Source organism: Neofelis nebulosa, chromosome 18, assembly GCF_028018385.1.
Source record: "Neofelis nebulosa isolate mNeoNeb1 chromosome 18, mNeoNeb1.pri, whole genome shotgun sequence".
NCBI classification, from domain to species: Eukaryota; Metazoa; Chordata; class Mammalia; order Carnivora; family Felidae; genus Neofelis; species Neofelis nebulosa.
This window is the reverse complement of record NC_080799.1, coordinates 17,396,578-17,413,199: the sequence shown is the minus strand read 5'-3', so window position 1 is coordinate 17,413,199 and position 16,622 is coordinate 17,396,578. Positions and strand designations below refer to the sequence as shown.

At 54.2% G+C, this 16,622-nt stretch overlaps 1 protein-coding gene across 2 annotated transcripts; it reads right to left on the bottom strand.

Annotated features, from left to right (window-relative positions):
* Nucleotides 1-256: 256 nt before the first annotated feature.
* Nucleotides 257-15,787, bottom strand: STX1B (syntaxin 1B). 2 transcript variants are annotated; one of them, XM_058710628.1, is made up of 10 exons: nucleotides 15,491-15,787; nucleotides 7,428-7,502; nucleotides 7,127-7,226; nucleotides 6,938-7,012; nucleotides 4,350-4,423; nucleotides 3,876-3,984; nucleotides 3,621-3,694; nucleotides 1,323-1,460; nucleotides 1,112-1,222; nucleotides 257-855 (listed from the first exon to the last, which is right to left on the bottom strand). In XM_058710628.1, the coding sequence occupies exons 1-10, from the start codon at nucleotides 15,518-15,520 to the stop codon at nucleotides 775-777; spliced, it is 867 nt and encodes a 288-aa protein (XP_058566611.1). In that variant the 5' UTR covers nucleotides 15,521-15,787; the 3' UTR covers nucleotides 257-774. The 2 variants fall into 2 exon arrangements, with proteins under 2 accessions (XP_058566611.1, XP_058566610.1); XM_058710627.1 differs by lacking the exon at nucleotides 15,491-15,787 and adding an exon at nucleotides 7,925-7,981.
* Between the last annotated feature and the right edge of the window lie 835 nt (nucleotides 15,788-16,622).

The window sequence follows — 16,622 nt, the reverse complement described above, 5'->3', positions numbered from 1 at the left end:
TGGGACACGTGCCAGCCCCTGGGGCTCCCTGGGACACATGCCAGCCCCTGGGGTGCCTAAGCCAGGAGGGTTTGCTTCACATCACACTGGGGTGTCTGCCATGGCCTATGTGTGTCTGGGCCCACCTGGATCCTCTGGGAATGTGAGTGTGAGCGTCTGTACACTCACGACCGGCCCTACCTATAGCAGACATGGGGGAGGTGGGGATCCGTGGAAGAAGTGCTGTTGTGTTGGATTCAAACACTCAAACGCAAAATTCCATGTATGCGAATTGTGTGTCTGTGGATCTGTGGCCACACACACACACACACACACGCATCTATTCACAGAAGACAGAGCGGGGCTTGGTGGGCTGCTGTGTTATACCCGGCCACAGTCTACACACAACAACCCAAGTGAAAGGGGGAAGCTCAGAAGACACACAGACCTGAGGCGGGGGGGGGGGGGGAGGGGGGGGGCAGAAGGGTGATTTGGTGTTTCTACACACATCTACACACGTACACACACACGCTGGGGTGTCCACACGTCTCGAGCATGTGCTGGCGGCATGCATGTTGGTGTGCATGTGTAATCACGCCTGCTGCTATCTACGTGCGGGGGCAGGGGTGGTCCATGGCGGGGTGAGGTCCAGGGACTCCAGGGTCTGACGGGGGGTGGGAAGGGGGGGCTGCCTGGGTCTGTCTTGGGGGTGAGCCTGGAGCAGGGGATGGAAGGGGATGGTGGGGGTATTGCTCCCAATGTGGTGGGGGAAGGGTCTGGGAGAGATGGGGGGGCCTACAAGCCCAGCGTCCCCCCAATGGATGACGCCAAGACCACCCCCAGCACCACACAGCAAATGATGATCATGATTTTCTTCTGCAGGCAGAAAGGGTGACAGGGAAGAAGGAGGAGAGAGACAGAGAGATAAAGGGAGACAGACAGGTGCAGGGAAAGATGGGGAAGCAGGTGTAAGGAAAAAGAGGAGGGGAGAGAAAACAGAAAAAGGAAGAGGTCAGAGCCAGAGATAAGGCCTCCCTCTGGATTTCATCACTCACCTCAGCCCTGGCCTGAGCCCTGCCCCGACCGCTCAGCCCAGCCCACCTGTCCCACAGGCCCACCCGCCCCAGCTCACCCTCCGGGCCTTGCTCTGATATTTCACAGCTTTCTTGGTGTCAGACACAGCTCGCTCCACATAGTCCACGGAATGTTCCACGTTGTACTCAATGCGGTCAATCATCTCACCCTGCAGAGGAGATGTGCACAGGACAGGGTAGGGGTTGGGCTAAAGGAAAGAACCCCAGGGACGTAGGGCAGACTCCTAGAATGTGCGGGAAAGGCAGTACCTGGCTTTCCACGAGCATGGCCATGTCCACAAACATGTCATGCAGCTCTCGAATGCTGGTTTCCAGTTTGATGATCTCGTTGTGCCTCGTCTCGATCTCATTCAGTGCCTGCTTTGTCATCTGTGAGTCCATTTTGATCTAGGGCAATGGGGGTGGGGGACAGGGGGGAGGAGCTGCAGACCACCCTTAACTCCCATGAGTTTGGATTCTGCAGCCAGAGCATCTGGGTTCAAATCCAACTGTCATTTACCAGCTCTAACTGTGGGCAAACCGTTTAACCTTTCTAGGCCTCGGTTTCCACACCTAGAAAAGGTGGATAATAGCAGTGCCCACCTCCCACAGTTGTGCACATTAAGTGAGTTGATATGTATACGCTGATTACAACAGTCCCTGGCACACAGTAAGGCACTAAAAGAGGCCTGTTAAGATACAAGAAATAAAAACCAACCTGAGCCCACCACCTCACCCAGGGCTTCCTCTAACACACACACACATCTGGGAAGCCCAGGGAGGAGAGAGATAGGGGTGCAGAGCCACCACTAGCTTCGGGGGCACCCATCTGGTCAAAGGCAGACAGGGTAAAGAAAGAGGACACAAGAGTGAAAGCAAGTAGGAGAGGAGGACTAGAGGAGAAGGCAGAGTGCCCACTCTGGAGCCCCTGTGACATTAGATGGGGGAGAACTAATAAAGAAATGCACTGGAGCACCTGGGTGGCTCAGTCGGTTGAGCGTCCGACTTTGGCTCAGGTCATGATCTCGTGGTCCATGAGTTCGAGCCTCACATCAGGCTCTGTGCTGACAGCCCAGGGCTTAGAGCCTGGAGCCTACTTCGGATTCTGGGTCTCCCTCTCTGCCCCTCCCCTGCTCATTCTCTGTATCTCTCTCTCTCTCTCTCAAGAATAAATAAACATTAAAAAAGAAAAAAAAGAAATGCACTGTAGCCCTCAAGAGTCAGGGGAAGAGAGAGATCCCAACCCACAATCAGATATACCTCCTCCCCGCAGACAACCTGGCCTGAGCCAGGCCATTCTCTTCCCAAACTCCTCACTGTTCAGGCTCCATGAGGAGCCACTCCTCTGCTCTAAAACCCTCCAGGGCTCTCCTCTATTCCTCCCCACTCCCCACCACCACAGGTTACACACCTTTACTCTAGCCAGGGCTCAGTCTCCCTTTCTGCCCTCATCTCCTACATATCCTCTATGAGCCCAAATCATTCAATGGCTGTTTGGCAAGTGGTTCCCTCTCCCTGTCTTTGTTCAATCTGTACCCTTTGTCTAGTGGGCCCTTTGCCCATCTCACCATGTCCAAATGTTCCTTGTTTCTTAAAGCACAGCTCAATGCTACTCCCCCCAGGAATCTTTCCCTGACTCCAGTAGTTAACCACTACCTTAGGGCCTGTCTGCAGGCAGGGCATCCCTCAGGCAAGATCCCAACCACCCTGCATTGTAATGATGCGTTTGCATTGCAGTTATGGTGGCTTTGCTGGCGGGGATCAGTTCTGTCCTCTTGGAACCCACCAAGCTCCTCTCCGTTCTCAGACAGAGAGACTGGGCAGAGCTGTTTGGGAGGGCTCCAGGTTAACGGGCCCTAATCAATTGCTCAAAGCTAATTTAACAAAGATCAGTTCTCTAAATAACAATTTATTAAAAACTGCTAGATAGTCACTGAACATACTTGAATTCTGGTCTAGAAATCTAAACCAGAGCCATTCTGCCAGCAGAAGCAGGGAGACAGAACTGGGCAGGCCAAGGCAAAATCTACAAAGAGAAAGAACTACAGTGGGGAAGCCCATCCAGTCACACTGAAGATGACAAGGGCAGGGTGCAAAATGTCAGCAAAAGTAAAACTGGTACTTAAAAAATTTTTTTCACCATGTAGGCAAATTAGTCATTTGGTGAAATGACCCGCTTCAAGAGGGAGTAGTGTATCTTAGCACTGAAGAGCCCCAGCCCTGACAGGAGACCGCAGGTCCGGATCCTGGCTCTGGGGCCTTGGACGAGTTATTTAACCCCATCGCTGAAATCTGGCTGCCTCAGAGGGTGGTGGTGAGGGCTGAATGAGGTAGCAGGTAACTGTCAATATGTAAAGGGCTTAGAACATTATCTGGTTACTCAAAAGGTTGGCCTTTTTTATGGGGGTGCCTTCCTGCTCTGCTCCCATGGAATTCCCCGGTTCCAGGTCCTGGCTTCCCACTCTTTGTTATTCCACGGTGGATTTAGGACCTTAGCTCGGCCTCGGCTTGGGGAGGGAAGAGAGTAAATGTTTTCCAAAACCAGACCCACCCCCACCCGGGGCTCACATCATCGGTGAAGATGGCCAACTTCCCGCTCTCCAGCATGTCTTCCAGTTCTTCGTTCGTCGTGGTCCTTCCAGCTGTGGAGAGAAAGCCCTCCCTGCTCAGGGACTGGGCCAGTCTGGGGGCCTGAAGTAGTGGGATGGGGCAAAGGCCCAGGAGCCCACCCTCCCCCCACCTGGCCTTAAAGTCTCCAGGGAGAGGAAGGGCCTGGAAGAGGGCTGGGGCAAGCCTGGGGATTTTGAAAGGGGGCACACGCACTGATCTCCAGCTGCCGCTGGATCCGGTCCTTGCAGCGGTCCCGGTACTTGGACTGGGTCGCATTATATTCGGTCATTACTTCCACGAACTTCCGGGAGAGTGTGGAGTGCTAGGGTAGGGGTACAGACACATCAGGAGGGGTCAAGGAGGCAGTGGAGGGGGGAAGAGCCGAGATGGCCTATGGCCCTTCTTTAACTCGCGCTGCGATCCCAACCCTAGACAATTACTCAGTCCCTGGACGCCCCCGCGCCAGGTCCCCCATTCAACTCGCTAACCAGCGGGGTCCCAACCACAGCTGGGAGACAGGGCCCAGCCCCGCCCTCCCGCCATAACCCCGCCCAGGCTCCTCACTGGCCACGCCCAGCGCTTTGCTCCGCTCTGGCCCGCCCACTGTCTTTTCGCCTGGCTCCCGCCAGGAGTCCTCCCCCATCGGATCCGGCTCCCCCCCAACCCCGCCAGGCTGCCACCTCCTACCTGGGTCTTGCGGATGCGCAGGTCCGCGGAGGAACGGTTCAGCCCCTCCTCTTGTTCAATGCTTTGCTCGATCGCTACGGGAGAGAGGGTGCAGTGACCGGCGGGAGACCCGGGGCATGTGGGGCAGGGGTCCGGGACGTAGGAAAGGTCGACACCCCGAGGCAGGCCCCAGGCCTGTGAAGAGATGTCACACCCATGGCGAGGGCAGACAGTAGAGGATCCAAGGGGCAGGGGCAGGAGGCGGGTGAATAGAGGGACAGACGTTTCAGGGCGTCTGGAAGGCAGGTAGGAGGGGAGGTTGAGGGTTCGCGGGTCACCAGACAGAAAGGGGCTACTTGTTCAGGAGGAAGTGCTGGGTCTTGGAAAGTCCCACAGCTGTAACTCGTGCTTAACCCCACTGAGGGGGTGTGGGCCCAGTCCACTGGAGGGTCTCCAGTATGTGGAGAACTCTCCATTTCCTACAGCCTCTGGAAAGAGGGCAGGAACCCATCCTGAGGTTTTTCTGGCAGAAGGCAGGCACTTCCAGGTGGGTCAGGTTCTAGTGGCCGCCCTTTTCTTCCAAAATCCTAGGGTGAGGGAGGGATGTTCCAATAGAAAATAGCTCTCCCCCAGCCCTGCAAGGTGACCCCTAATTTGGGAATTCTCACTTCTACAAGATGTTCTGGAAAAGCTGCACAGATGAACTGGGATTCCTGCTTCTGGATCATGCACTCCTAACATCTATCATTCAGATTTTCTAAAAAAGAGCTTGTGTGTGATAAGATCTACAGTGCTCTGAAAATGCAGCAGGGATGAATCAACCAGGCCCTCCAGACCTGGAAGGGCCTCCAGGCCATTCTTGAGAACATCACTTCTCTGTTCTGGCAGCAGGGGAGATATGGGACTGAATAGCACCCCCGATGCTCCCCTACCTGCAATGGTGGGCACAGTAACTGAGTGACACCTCTGGCCCACCTGCTGCTGGAAAAGCACAGGAACACACACCCAGGGAAGTCAGAGCCTCCGGCCCGTACTGGGACCCTATTGTCAGACTTGGGACTGGAGCCAAGCCATGGAGTGAGGGGGCCTTTACAGGACCTCACTGACTTCTTACAACAATCCTAGGAATTCAGTCCATGTTTTACACTAGAAGCTGAGGTTCAAATGGGTAAAACAACTGACCCAAGGTCACACACAAAGCCCAAGCTCATGCCACCAAAATGGCTGGAGAAAGATGGAGAAGAAGAAAATTTCCTCTCTTTTTCTGGAGGCCTGGAAGGTCAGCTTCTCTACATCACTCCTACTGTCTCTGGGTTCTTTCTTGGTCTGTTCCTGGACTCATGATCCATGGAGCCACCTCTTGGTCTTGTAGCGAGTGTTAAGGTCAGAGCTCAATGGGCCCAAAGAAATCTTTGAGCCCAGGAATTTTTAAATGGTGTTCCATGGAACCCTGCTTCTGAGAAAGAACTTCAAGGACTGTTGCCAGGAGTAAAGGGGAGGCGAGGCGGGAGGGCCCTGGGTCTCCCAACCCCAGTACAGCCAGAACAGCATGACTTTTACGTGCTGTATATACTGGAGTTCTCTGTAAGATTTCATTTAGGGGAAAAAAAAATTGCTACAAAAAAAACCACACACACAAAACCAAAAACCTGCTTTGAAATTGCTTCTGTTTTTCTTACTGTACCAATGAGAAAGTTGAGGTGAGGAATGTGTTGATGATGGAAGCTGTCCAGAACTGAGTTGATGATGGAAGTTGAACTCCGTCTGTCTGGATTTGTACTTAATGCGCTCCCAGTTTGGGCCATTTTCCTTTCCAGCACACAAGTGTAAAGGGCTTATTTTTACAGATCAGCACTGGAGGCTCACACATGACCTCCCACTGACTCGGGGAAGGCATGGAGTCCCTGTTCTCCTCTCTCTGGACAAAGGTTAGTATGCTCAAGGCCAGGCATCTGACATGACACCTCTTCCCCAAAGCCCAGCAATGTGCCTCAGACAAAGTAGGTGCCTGGCAAATGTTTTCTGATACTGAATTACCACCTCACGGTAACACTGCTATTCCCCTGGCACCAGCAGACAAGGAGGTTCCCAACCCACAATGCTTTGAGGGAAGGTGGTTATTACCAGCACCCAAGTCCTTAAATTAGAGCAAATACATAAGCATTTGGCAGGTCCCTCCTGAAAGCTTGCCAGCTCCTGATGTCAGCCACACAGTCCAATCTGTCCTGAGCCGACGATACCAATTCAGAAGCATTTGCTGAGCCCACCTACTGGGTGCTTAGCGCTAGGCCCGGCACCTGTTCTGGAGAAATAAGGATTTAATGAAACTAAAGCCACTTGGTAGACTGTATTTTCTGGTGGACCTTCATGCTGATGGATCCAGCAGAGTGCAGACGCAACTTGGACAAAACCCACCCTCCCTCACTTCCTTGTTGTGTATCTTTCTCCAAAGAATCTGGAGCAAGGAGGGGAATCTGGGGGTTTTGTGCTTTCTCACTGTTTAGGAATCTGGGTCCTGGAAATTTGTAGACGTTCCTTATAGAAAGGCATGTTTGGTCCAACGAGGGCACAGTTGTTTTCCTCCTTAGTCTGGGGATTGCATTCCTCACCTTTCAACTTGGACCGAACCTTGTTGGCAGTCTTCTTGATGTCTGCGGTGAGGTCCTCCAGCTCCTGTTTGGTCTCTGGGGACAGAGCCAGAGAGGATGACACGTATGGACGGGAGCCCAGACCCCCTACCCCACTCCCTTACTTGTCTAACCCCATCCCCCTTACAGCCACCCAGAAGCAGCACTCACTCTCATCTGGGTTGGGGGCGGCCAGGATGGCACTGTGCTGTTTTTTCACTTGCTCCACATCCTCTGACAGCTTCTCAATGCAGCCCCGGATCTCTTCCACCTGGAGCAGCAAATCAGCTATACCCAGGCAAGTCGCTGAGCCAGGCAGGGGACCCCGGGGGCTCAGTCAGGGTTCAGGTAAATGGGCAAGATCTAAGGGCCAAGGGGGTGTAGAAGTGGAGAGCAGGGGCAGGAACAGGGCAAAGGAAGTTGTTGGCTGGGGGCCAGCTTCTGGGTCTGAGAGCATCGGAAGCTCAGTTACCTGTTCAAAGAACTCATCCATGAAGTGATCCCGATCCACATGGACCACCTCCTCTTCATCATCACTGTCTTTCGCCTGGGAGGCAAGAAAGGCAGAATCCATGAACAGTCCCTACCCCGAGTCTGATGCTCCCAGCTTTAGGCTCAGAGCAGAGGTCTTGGGAGAGGTCATATGCGGGGGGGCAGGTCATATGCAGGTCATACGCAAGGGCACCAAGCAGTCAGAATGAACACTGGCTCTCTTGTGGAACGGGGTCCCGGAAGCCAGGTGGCCAACAGCCCAAAGGACAGGGTGGAGGGAATCAGAAAAAGGCACCCTCTCAAGGGTGGAATTGGCCCAGTCACCCTGGAGGTGGGTGACACTCAGGACAGCTGCTGTGAACCGGTATCATATGAACTGGCTAAACGTCAGCCTTGCAACATCTGGGGTCTGGAATGGAGGCCCAGGATCCTGACCCTGTCCACCATCCCTTCCGGCCGCTCCTGCCCAGGCCTTACTTTGCTCCCCTCCAGCTTCCACCCTGCCAGCCACAGCCACATCCCCTGTGCAAGGTCACTTCACTGCCAGCTGCGGGCGCCAAGTTGAGCAAGCAGTCAAGTCCAGGGAGGGCTGGAGGAGAGCCACAGGCAGCACCCCCACCTCCCCGGCCCCCTGCGTCTTCCTCCCGCTGCCTGCGCTCACCCCCTCAGCTGCTCTGCCCCTCGTATTCACTTCTTTCATCCAGCCTCTCCCAACTTCACACCCACCTACTCTCACTTGCTTGGATTTCCCAGTTGCAACCTGCAGCTGCTCAGCCCTCCACCCCCAGGGCTCAGAGACACAAAGGGATTTACCCACCCACACCGCCACCGCCACCGCCACCGTCAGACAGACCAGTGACACGGACAGAAGGGCTGACACACAAGACACACAGAAATAGGCCCACTGACACCCACACGGAGAGACGCTGACATGCTGACGTTCACCCACACACGGCAAAGCTGCCCTCTGACACGTGTGGCACCCCCAGGGACATTCGGGAGGGCCCTCTGTGCCTCTCTGACCCTCAGGTCGGCACACTCATTCAGAGCTGGGAAAGAAGAGAGGGGACAGGGTGGGCTCCCCAGTGCTACACACTCTGGGCTTGAGACTCTTCTCTGCTTGGGACAGAAGTCTGAGGACAAAAGCTGAGCCTGTCAAGCTTAATTACATGAGGAGCTCTAATCGGCCCCAGTAGAAATTGAAACAGAGTTCACCCGGACCTCCAGAAAGAACCTAGCCAAAATAATCTGACTACAAAAGCCTGAATGAAATCAAGACAGGATCCAAAAGTGTCCACTTGGGGTAGAGCCTGTTGGGATCTAAAGACAAGCACTCACACGGAACCTCAACAGGGTCCGAGCAGATCACAGACAGGATCTGACAGAAACCAGATAGGCTTCGACCGAACTAGACTCGGGGCAGACAGATCCCAGACAAGCTCAGATCGAACCTAGACAGAGCCAGATGGGACCTAGATGCAATCTAGGCAGCCAAGTGAACTCGGAATCAGCAGAGCCCCAGCAGCACCGGGAGGAGCCCTCCAGCTGCACACTCTCAATGCCACCCCAGCTTCCTGCCCAAATGGAACTCAAGGGATTCTCCCCACAGACGCTGGGCCCCACCCCATGTCAGAAAATGTGTTCAGCACTTACATTTAATTTCCAGACCATCCCAAACATCCCCTGGGAAAGGGAGGCTCCTCCGTCTGCCCACAGCTGCCCTTGGAAGGAGAGGTAATACCAGGCCGGGCTCGGGGACTCTGATAGGACGTCAGGCTTCTCAAGTCTCCACCAGACCCAGGGCTATCCCGATAAACTTTGGCCCAGAGAGGCTCTGGGATGCTCATCTCATCTCTGAGGATCCACTGGCTTCCCCTGATACTGTGTCCTCAAGCCAGTTGCCCCACAAGGTCTCCCTCCCCTACAGCCAAAGCCATTCCTCCGCCACTTCTCTGACTTCGGCCCTCTGCCCAGCTGCCCACTGGTCATGGCGTGTCTCTGGCTCAGGTGCCTGGGAACTTTCCTGTTCTGTCCCTTTCCCACACTGACTTTTGATTTTCTAAAGTCTAATTTCCCTCTCTACTGTTGTTCCCAGAGCCAGTTCCCTTAGGTTCTGCCCTGGGACATCCCTGGCTGCCTGTTGACTTGTCCTTGAGAGAAGAAGAAAGGTAGAGGCCCGAGAGCTAATAATCCTCTACAGGGTACAAACACTTTTCCATCTATAATCCCTTTGGATCCTCACCACACAGCCCTGAGAGAAAGGCTGAGCAAATATCAGCGTCCCCATTTCACAGATGAGGGAACAGGAGGTCAGAGGGGGAGAAGGGAAGTGACTTGTCCAAGGGCACCTGGGCTGAATGGGCTGGAAATCATAGGCATCTAAGACAGACCTCCCCCACGGCCCCTTCTAAGGCTTGAGACCAGGCCACCTCCTTTCACCAACTCTGCCACCACATGTTTTCTCGCTCAGGTCAGCTCCTGCTAAGGCCCAATCTGGGTGAGGCTCTGTGCCCCGAAATCCTAGGAAAATATTTTATAATAACACCTTCCACATAGGTCTTATATTCTTGTTATCTCATTTAATCTTTATGTAAAGTCTATAAAGATCACTGGCTAGCGTAATTATAATTATGGCAAACATTTACAAAGCGTGTTAGAACGAGCTGGGCACCATTCTATGCCCTGTGTGTACATTTGTCCCTTTAATTCTTACAATAGCCTCCTGAGGTAGATATTATTATAGTCCCCTTTTATAGATGGGGAAACTGAGGCACAGAGAGGCTGAAGAACTTGCCCAGGTTAGCAGCTGCAAAGCCATAAGATTTCTGCCTTCTGAGCTTCAGCCTCTGCATTCACTGAATGGCGATAACGTCTACTCCAAATGCTGGGCAGGTGGAGGCAATGAAACCAGGCAGGAAAAATGCCTAATGCTGCCAGAGAGAAGCAGTGTTTAGTGAGGGTTGGCTATTACCTGCCGCCCCTCCCATGTTATAGATGAAGAAACAGGCTCAGAGAGGTTGCCTGACCTGCCTAAGGCTTCACAGCAAATAAGGCCAGAGGTGAGACTTGACTTGCCTGGTGCTAATCCCAGGATCTGTCCCCGAGGTCCTGCTCTGCTGTGTCTCCAGTACTGCTGAACTCCTGTGGCCAGGGGAGATAACCAGTAAGGGGCCAGGCTGCAGGAAGAGCCCAGACAGGAAGCCAGGAGTTCTACCTTCCCTTGCCCTATTCTGTGATCCTAGGCAAATCTCAGTCCTTCTCTGAGCCCCAGTTCATTTGCAAAAAGGGCAGCCTGGTGCACCAAGGGCCCTCCCTGCTCTGCGGTGTGCATGTTCGCTAATGAGCATGGCCTCCATTTCTGGAAGAAGTTGGCCAGCCTAAAAGAATGCAGGCTATGCGCAGATGAGATTACCCAGAAAAAGATGATTGTATGCGCTCGATCTGCTTTACAGACAATTCAAGCTTCAGTTTCCTCATATGCAAAATGAAGAAGATAAGAAATCTAACACATGTTTACAGATTGCAGTGAGTTGGGTCCTGTCCAAAGTGCCTTGAGTGTCTCTTATAACCACTCCATGAAGTAGATACGATTCTTATACCCATTTGACAGATGAGGAAACTGAGGCACGGAGAGATTAAGTGACTTGCTCAAGATTATCCAGTGGGTGCTGTATGGGGTGCTGACAGGGCGGCACCTGGGTTTAAACTCACAGTCGCTGCTCTTCCTACTCACCAATTCCTCAAGTGCTTGAAAGGATGAAGTGACAGAGTGCAGAGGTCCTGGGCACCTTCTGGAACCGCCTTGGGAATAGGGGGCATCAGATCCAAGTCTCTAGCTTCAGTCTTTCCCCATCAGAGATACAAGGGCCCTCGTGTACGTTGGTGTGGGGAGACCACATAGACAGATGCGTGGATGGAAGGAGGGGGACAGAGTGAGCTAGCAGGTCAGAGATCAGAGATCAGAGACAGATGGTAAGAAGGTGACTAACACAGAGGCAGAGAGAGCCTGGTGTTGGGTGACAGAAAAGTCAGAGTGCGCGTGTGTGTATGTAAACACACGTGTGCCAACGCGCACCGCACACACATGCTCACAGGTGCTCCTCAGGGGTGCAAACATCATTTGATCTAGAGGCAGCAGCCTCTCTCCACCGCACCCCCACTCCTGTCCATCTGTCTCCCTGACTGGGCCTCTCTGCCCTCCCAGCACCCAGCATCGCCCTCCCTCCCCCAACCTTGCTGCTCTGCCCTCCCTCCTTACCCACCTACTCCCTTCCTCATCCTCCCTGTGCCCCACTGAATCATTCATTCACCTGGCAGCTATGTATGAGCTGAGCCAAGTTCTCTAGCTGCTGCTGAGAACACAGAGGTGGACAAGACAGGAAGAAGGTCCTACCTCCAAGGAGCTGACGTTCTATCGGAGGGAGACGAAGAATGAACAAGACGATTTCAGACTATGCTAACTGGCAAGGAGGGAGATGAACCCAGTGAGAGGGAGAAACGGCTATCAGGGGTGGCCCAGGATGGTCAGGGAGAGCCTTTCTGGGGGTGGGTGACATTTGATGACACAGAATTCAAGTCAGAGGGAATAGTGGTCCAGGCAGAGGGAAGACTGTTCAAAACTGGGGGACCAACAGAAGGAACAGCAAGTGCAAAAGCCCTGAGGCAGGGGTGAACTTGCTGTGCTTGCACAGCAGAAATGCGCCCTGTGCAGCTGGGGGACAGTGGTCCATCACCAGGGTTCTCCTGATCCCTGCCCTCTCACACGGGGCTGCTCTTTCACTATTTCAGGTCTACCACTGAAAGTCCTCACTGTGCCTATCCCATACCTAAGTACTACATAGATGACTCAGTTCCTGTCCTTAGAGTGTGTGACTTGTCCTTTAACGGCCCCCATTCCCACCCGGCCTCAAATTCGAGCCTCCTTCCCTACAGGCCTCATCTTCCCCACCCCCCAGGCCTCCTGCCTTCCCACTCCACAGTCCACCGTGCAACCCCACAGGCTTCTCTCCCTCCCTAATCTTCCTCTCCAACTCACTTGCTCCCGTTCTCTCCTCTTGAGCCCTGGCCCTGGCCCTGGCCCTGCTCCTTGAACCCTGGGACAACAATCCAGCGGATTAACTCCCCATCATAGCCTCCACTCCAGTCCAGCACCTCCCAACTCATGCCCAAAGGTGCTTGGTGAACTGGAAAACAGAAAACCCTGGTTCAACACTAGCTCTGCCATTAATAGCTGTTTGACCTTGGTCCGGTTGCCTCTCTGGCCCTCAATCTACTCCAAAATAAATTAGGGGTCACATCCTGCCCATCCCAGGGGGCTGATATGAGGTTCAAGGGAAACAAGCAAGTCAAATGTGGAATAATAAACACTCACAGGGCCCTGCTGTGCCCAGGCCCCTTCTTGGTACTTTTTGATATTACCTAATTTCAATCCTTGGGACAATCCTGCAAACGGGTACTATTATTACTCCCAATTCAAACATGAAGAAACTGAGGACCAGAGAGGTTAAGAAACTTAACCCAAGGTGACACAGGAAGTAGCAAAGCTAGGATTTGAACCCAGACAGTCTGACTGCCAAATCTGTGCCCTCACAGGGTATTTGATAAACAGATCTGAGTTCCCAGGGGAACTCGAAAGTAATGTTGGGAAGATGATCAGGTCCCCTGAGCTGACATCCCCTCCCACTACTGCCCCCGACTACTCTCAGCATCTCAGAGACCTCTTAACCAGGCCTCCCACACCCTGCCCGGTCTCTCCTGCTTCCCAGTCTCCTCGCTCTCAACTCTGATGGGGAGACCCTTGCACTCCTTACATCTGGCAGCTTCTCCCCACCCCACCCACCCCCTCCCAAATCTCCAGTCTCTCTGAGCTGTGACTAACACCAGAGCCACCAGCACTTACCCAACTCCTTTTACCCCTCCATGCCACCCCCCCCCCCAACACTGCCTATCCCCTGCAGCCCCAGCAGACAGGCCTCCTTGCCTCCCTCACCCATGTGGAAGAGGACTCCATGCCCTGCCTCCCCTTCCATCCTTGTCTTGGAGCTTCCCCGCCCCCCCCCCCCCCCCAATAATACCACGATTTCACCACTACCTCACCTCAATGGCTTTCCATTTCTCTGGGTTTTAGAGTGATAGAATTGTGCTGGCAGCAGGGGATCTGGGTTCAAATTCACATTCCTCACTTGATGGCTGTGTGACCTTGGGCAAGTTATTTCACCACTCTGGGCATCAGTTTCCTCAGCTTTAAAATGAGGTAGTCTCTTAGTCCACATACCTTACCAGGAGGTCAGTGAGGGTCCAATGAGATTACAAACAGCAACCTGCTTTGAAAAGTGCATGGCGAGAGAAAGGGAGTTTAGAGCACCAGTGATGGAGCCAGCTGCTTGCCTGCCTCTTACTAGCTATGTGACTCTGATCCAGAACGCTGATCCCTGATACTTCATGTCTCTGGGCCTCAATTTCCTTATCTGTAAAATGGAATCAGACTAGTACCAGGGTTGAGGTGAGGATCAAAATGAGTAAATATGAATAAAACACTCAAAACAATATCTGGCACTAGGGGGTTAGTTGTTTTTATTATTGCCATTCTCTAGATGCCTGACCCTTACATTCAGTGGAAGTTTAATAAAGAAAACTTCAAAATTCCCTATTCAACCACCAGTTTCTTCTTCCTTCTCATTTGCCAACCCGCCTTTCCCCAGAGATGACAGTCACTTATCTTCAAGCCCCTTCCTCTTGTTTTCTGTAATCTGGTTTCCCACCCCCATATCCAGGGGCTCTCCAAAGACAGAGCTTTTTACCCCCAGTGTTCAGACTTCTGTTTCAAAGACCAAAAAAGCAGAGACACATGTCAACTTGCCAGACTGGAAACCCAGATTCCAGTCTGATCCTCCCACCCACTTGCTTGGTGACCTTGGACAAGTTCCTGCTACCTCCAAACCTTAGTCTCCTCATCTGTCAAATGGGGTAACAACCCTGGGAGCAGGGAACCACCAACAGGCTCCTCCTGAGAAAGACCCAGTGCATCAGGATACATCATGGCCGGGGCTAGTACTTTAGTAACATCACACCACAGGCCTGGAGCACAGAGCAAGCTGTCAGCTTTGCCTCCTGGGCCCCCAGGTCATTTCTACAAATCCCCCAGCATTCTCCCTACCCTAGAAACCATTCTCATCAAGCCCCCACTCCCCAGCCCCTCCAAATAGCAGCCTTCACTGAGGACATCAGTGCCGCCCTCCTCCCCCTGTCACCCAAACACATACTGCCTGGCCAGACTCCTGGAGCTAGGCCTCTTCAGGCCTGCAGACCAGGGGTCCACATCAACCTGCCCCTGACTGTTCAGAATGCCCCAATTCCCCCCAGCAAAGCAGTCCATGTCACAAAACCCAGTTCCGTGGCCCTGTGCATGGAACCTCCTCCCCCTCTCCTCTGCAGAACTCCCACCTCTGGGGTCACCCAATCTCAGGCCTTGGCCCTCTGGCTGTCTCCTGAGGCCACCACTTCCCTCCCTGCCTCTGAGAGGTGCCCCCTCCCCACAGGGAGCAACACACGCGTGCACACACAAACATCCACTTCATTCACTGCCAGGTGTTGGCATCTCTGGCCCAACCTGTGTCCTTCCCCAGAGCACCCCCCAAATCTGGGTCCCGCTAGACTCAGCCTGGCCCAGTAACCGCCCCCATCTTTCTCATTCCGCAAATCTGCCCAGGGGATGACAGACAGTACCCTCCAATTCTCTCCTGATGTTCACTCTCTCCCATCCCCAGATTTGACCCCAGGGCTCTCCTGGGAATGTGGGTATCCAAGGCCCCTGAAATCTCTCCTGCCCCCTTGAGTCTTAATGGCCTCCAACCTCTTCCAGCCGCTGTCCCCAAAATGCAGGTTCATTGGAGACATCAGGTGCCTCCAGATACTGGGGTGCCCCTACTACCAACCTCCAGTCCCATCATTTGCCCCCATGTCCCAGCACCTCCCCCACTCCACCCCCACGCGCTCCCCCAATATTGGGGTCCCGCCCCCCCATTTCCCCACCCCCAAGCTCACACTCCGCAGCTCCTGAGTCCGATCCTTCATCCTGCGACGGCTCCTCCTCCTCCTCCTCCTCGTCCTCCTGCCTCTGCTGCTGCTCCCTGCCTCCTGCCTCGGTGCTGGAGGCCGGAGTCTGGGGGCGCCGGGGGGCACCGGAGCCGCTGGGGGGGGGGCCGCGGACGGGGGCGGGGCCGGGGGTGGCGAGCCGAGGGCCGGGCAGGGGCAGGGGCCTGGGCCGGGCTCGGCTCTGCCGGGGCTGCGGTGGCGATGCGGCTGCGGCACAGGCTCGGATGGAGGGATGCGGGAGCCGAAGCGCGGGGGAGGGGGGCGGAGGGAGGTAAGGAGGAAGGGAGGGAGGGGGGAACCGGGAGGGGGCGGGGAGCAGGGGGCATGCGCAGCGCCCGGGGCTGGGGGCGCCTGGGGGTTGTAGTCCGGGGGAGGGGGACTCAGGGAGAGGGGGAGTGGAGAGGCCTAGAGGGGGGTGGGGAAGGGCAGAACCAGAGAAGCAGGGAGAGATTCGGAGAGAGGCAGAGGAGATGCGGCGGGAGGCAGCGAGCTGCTGGGTTGGGGGGCGGGGGGTGGTGGTGATGGCAGAAAGGGGGTAAAGGAATGAATTCAGGGAATAACCCAGGGAAGGGTTGCTGTGGATCCCTTTACACCAGGAGATATAGATAGATTTTATGTTTGGTATCTGTGAGTATCTGTGCAAGCGTGTGCACGACCACCTCTGTGTATGTGTCCCTGCAGGAGGTTCTTTGGACACTAGAAATAGCAAAACCGACCCTCTAGGTGGCTTTTGTGATGCAAGGAATCAGCCAAGCCTGGAAGGACAGGGACTTGTTTGTTTTGGGATTTATTTTGCACAGCCTTGCCTGCTCTGTGACAGCGATGGGTCTCAGAGCTCTGCTTGTCTACCTCCAAGGACAGGGGGCTCACTACCTTACCAGAACTCTTGGCCTGTCTTTACATGGCTCTGAATGTTGAAAACGAAATTTGTCCTCATTGGGAGGGGAATGAAGGTACACCTGAAGGTCCAAGTACCCTGTGTCCTTCTCCTTGATGCCCACCTCTCCTCTCCCCTTCTCCATATTTTAACATCACACCAATTGCTCCACCCCTGCAGTGGAGCTTTGGCCCCTGACAGGCC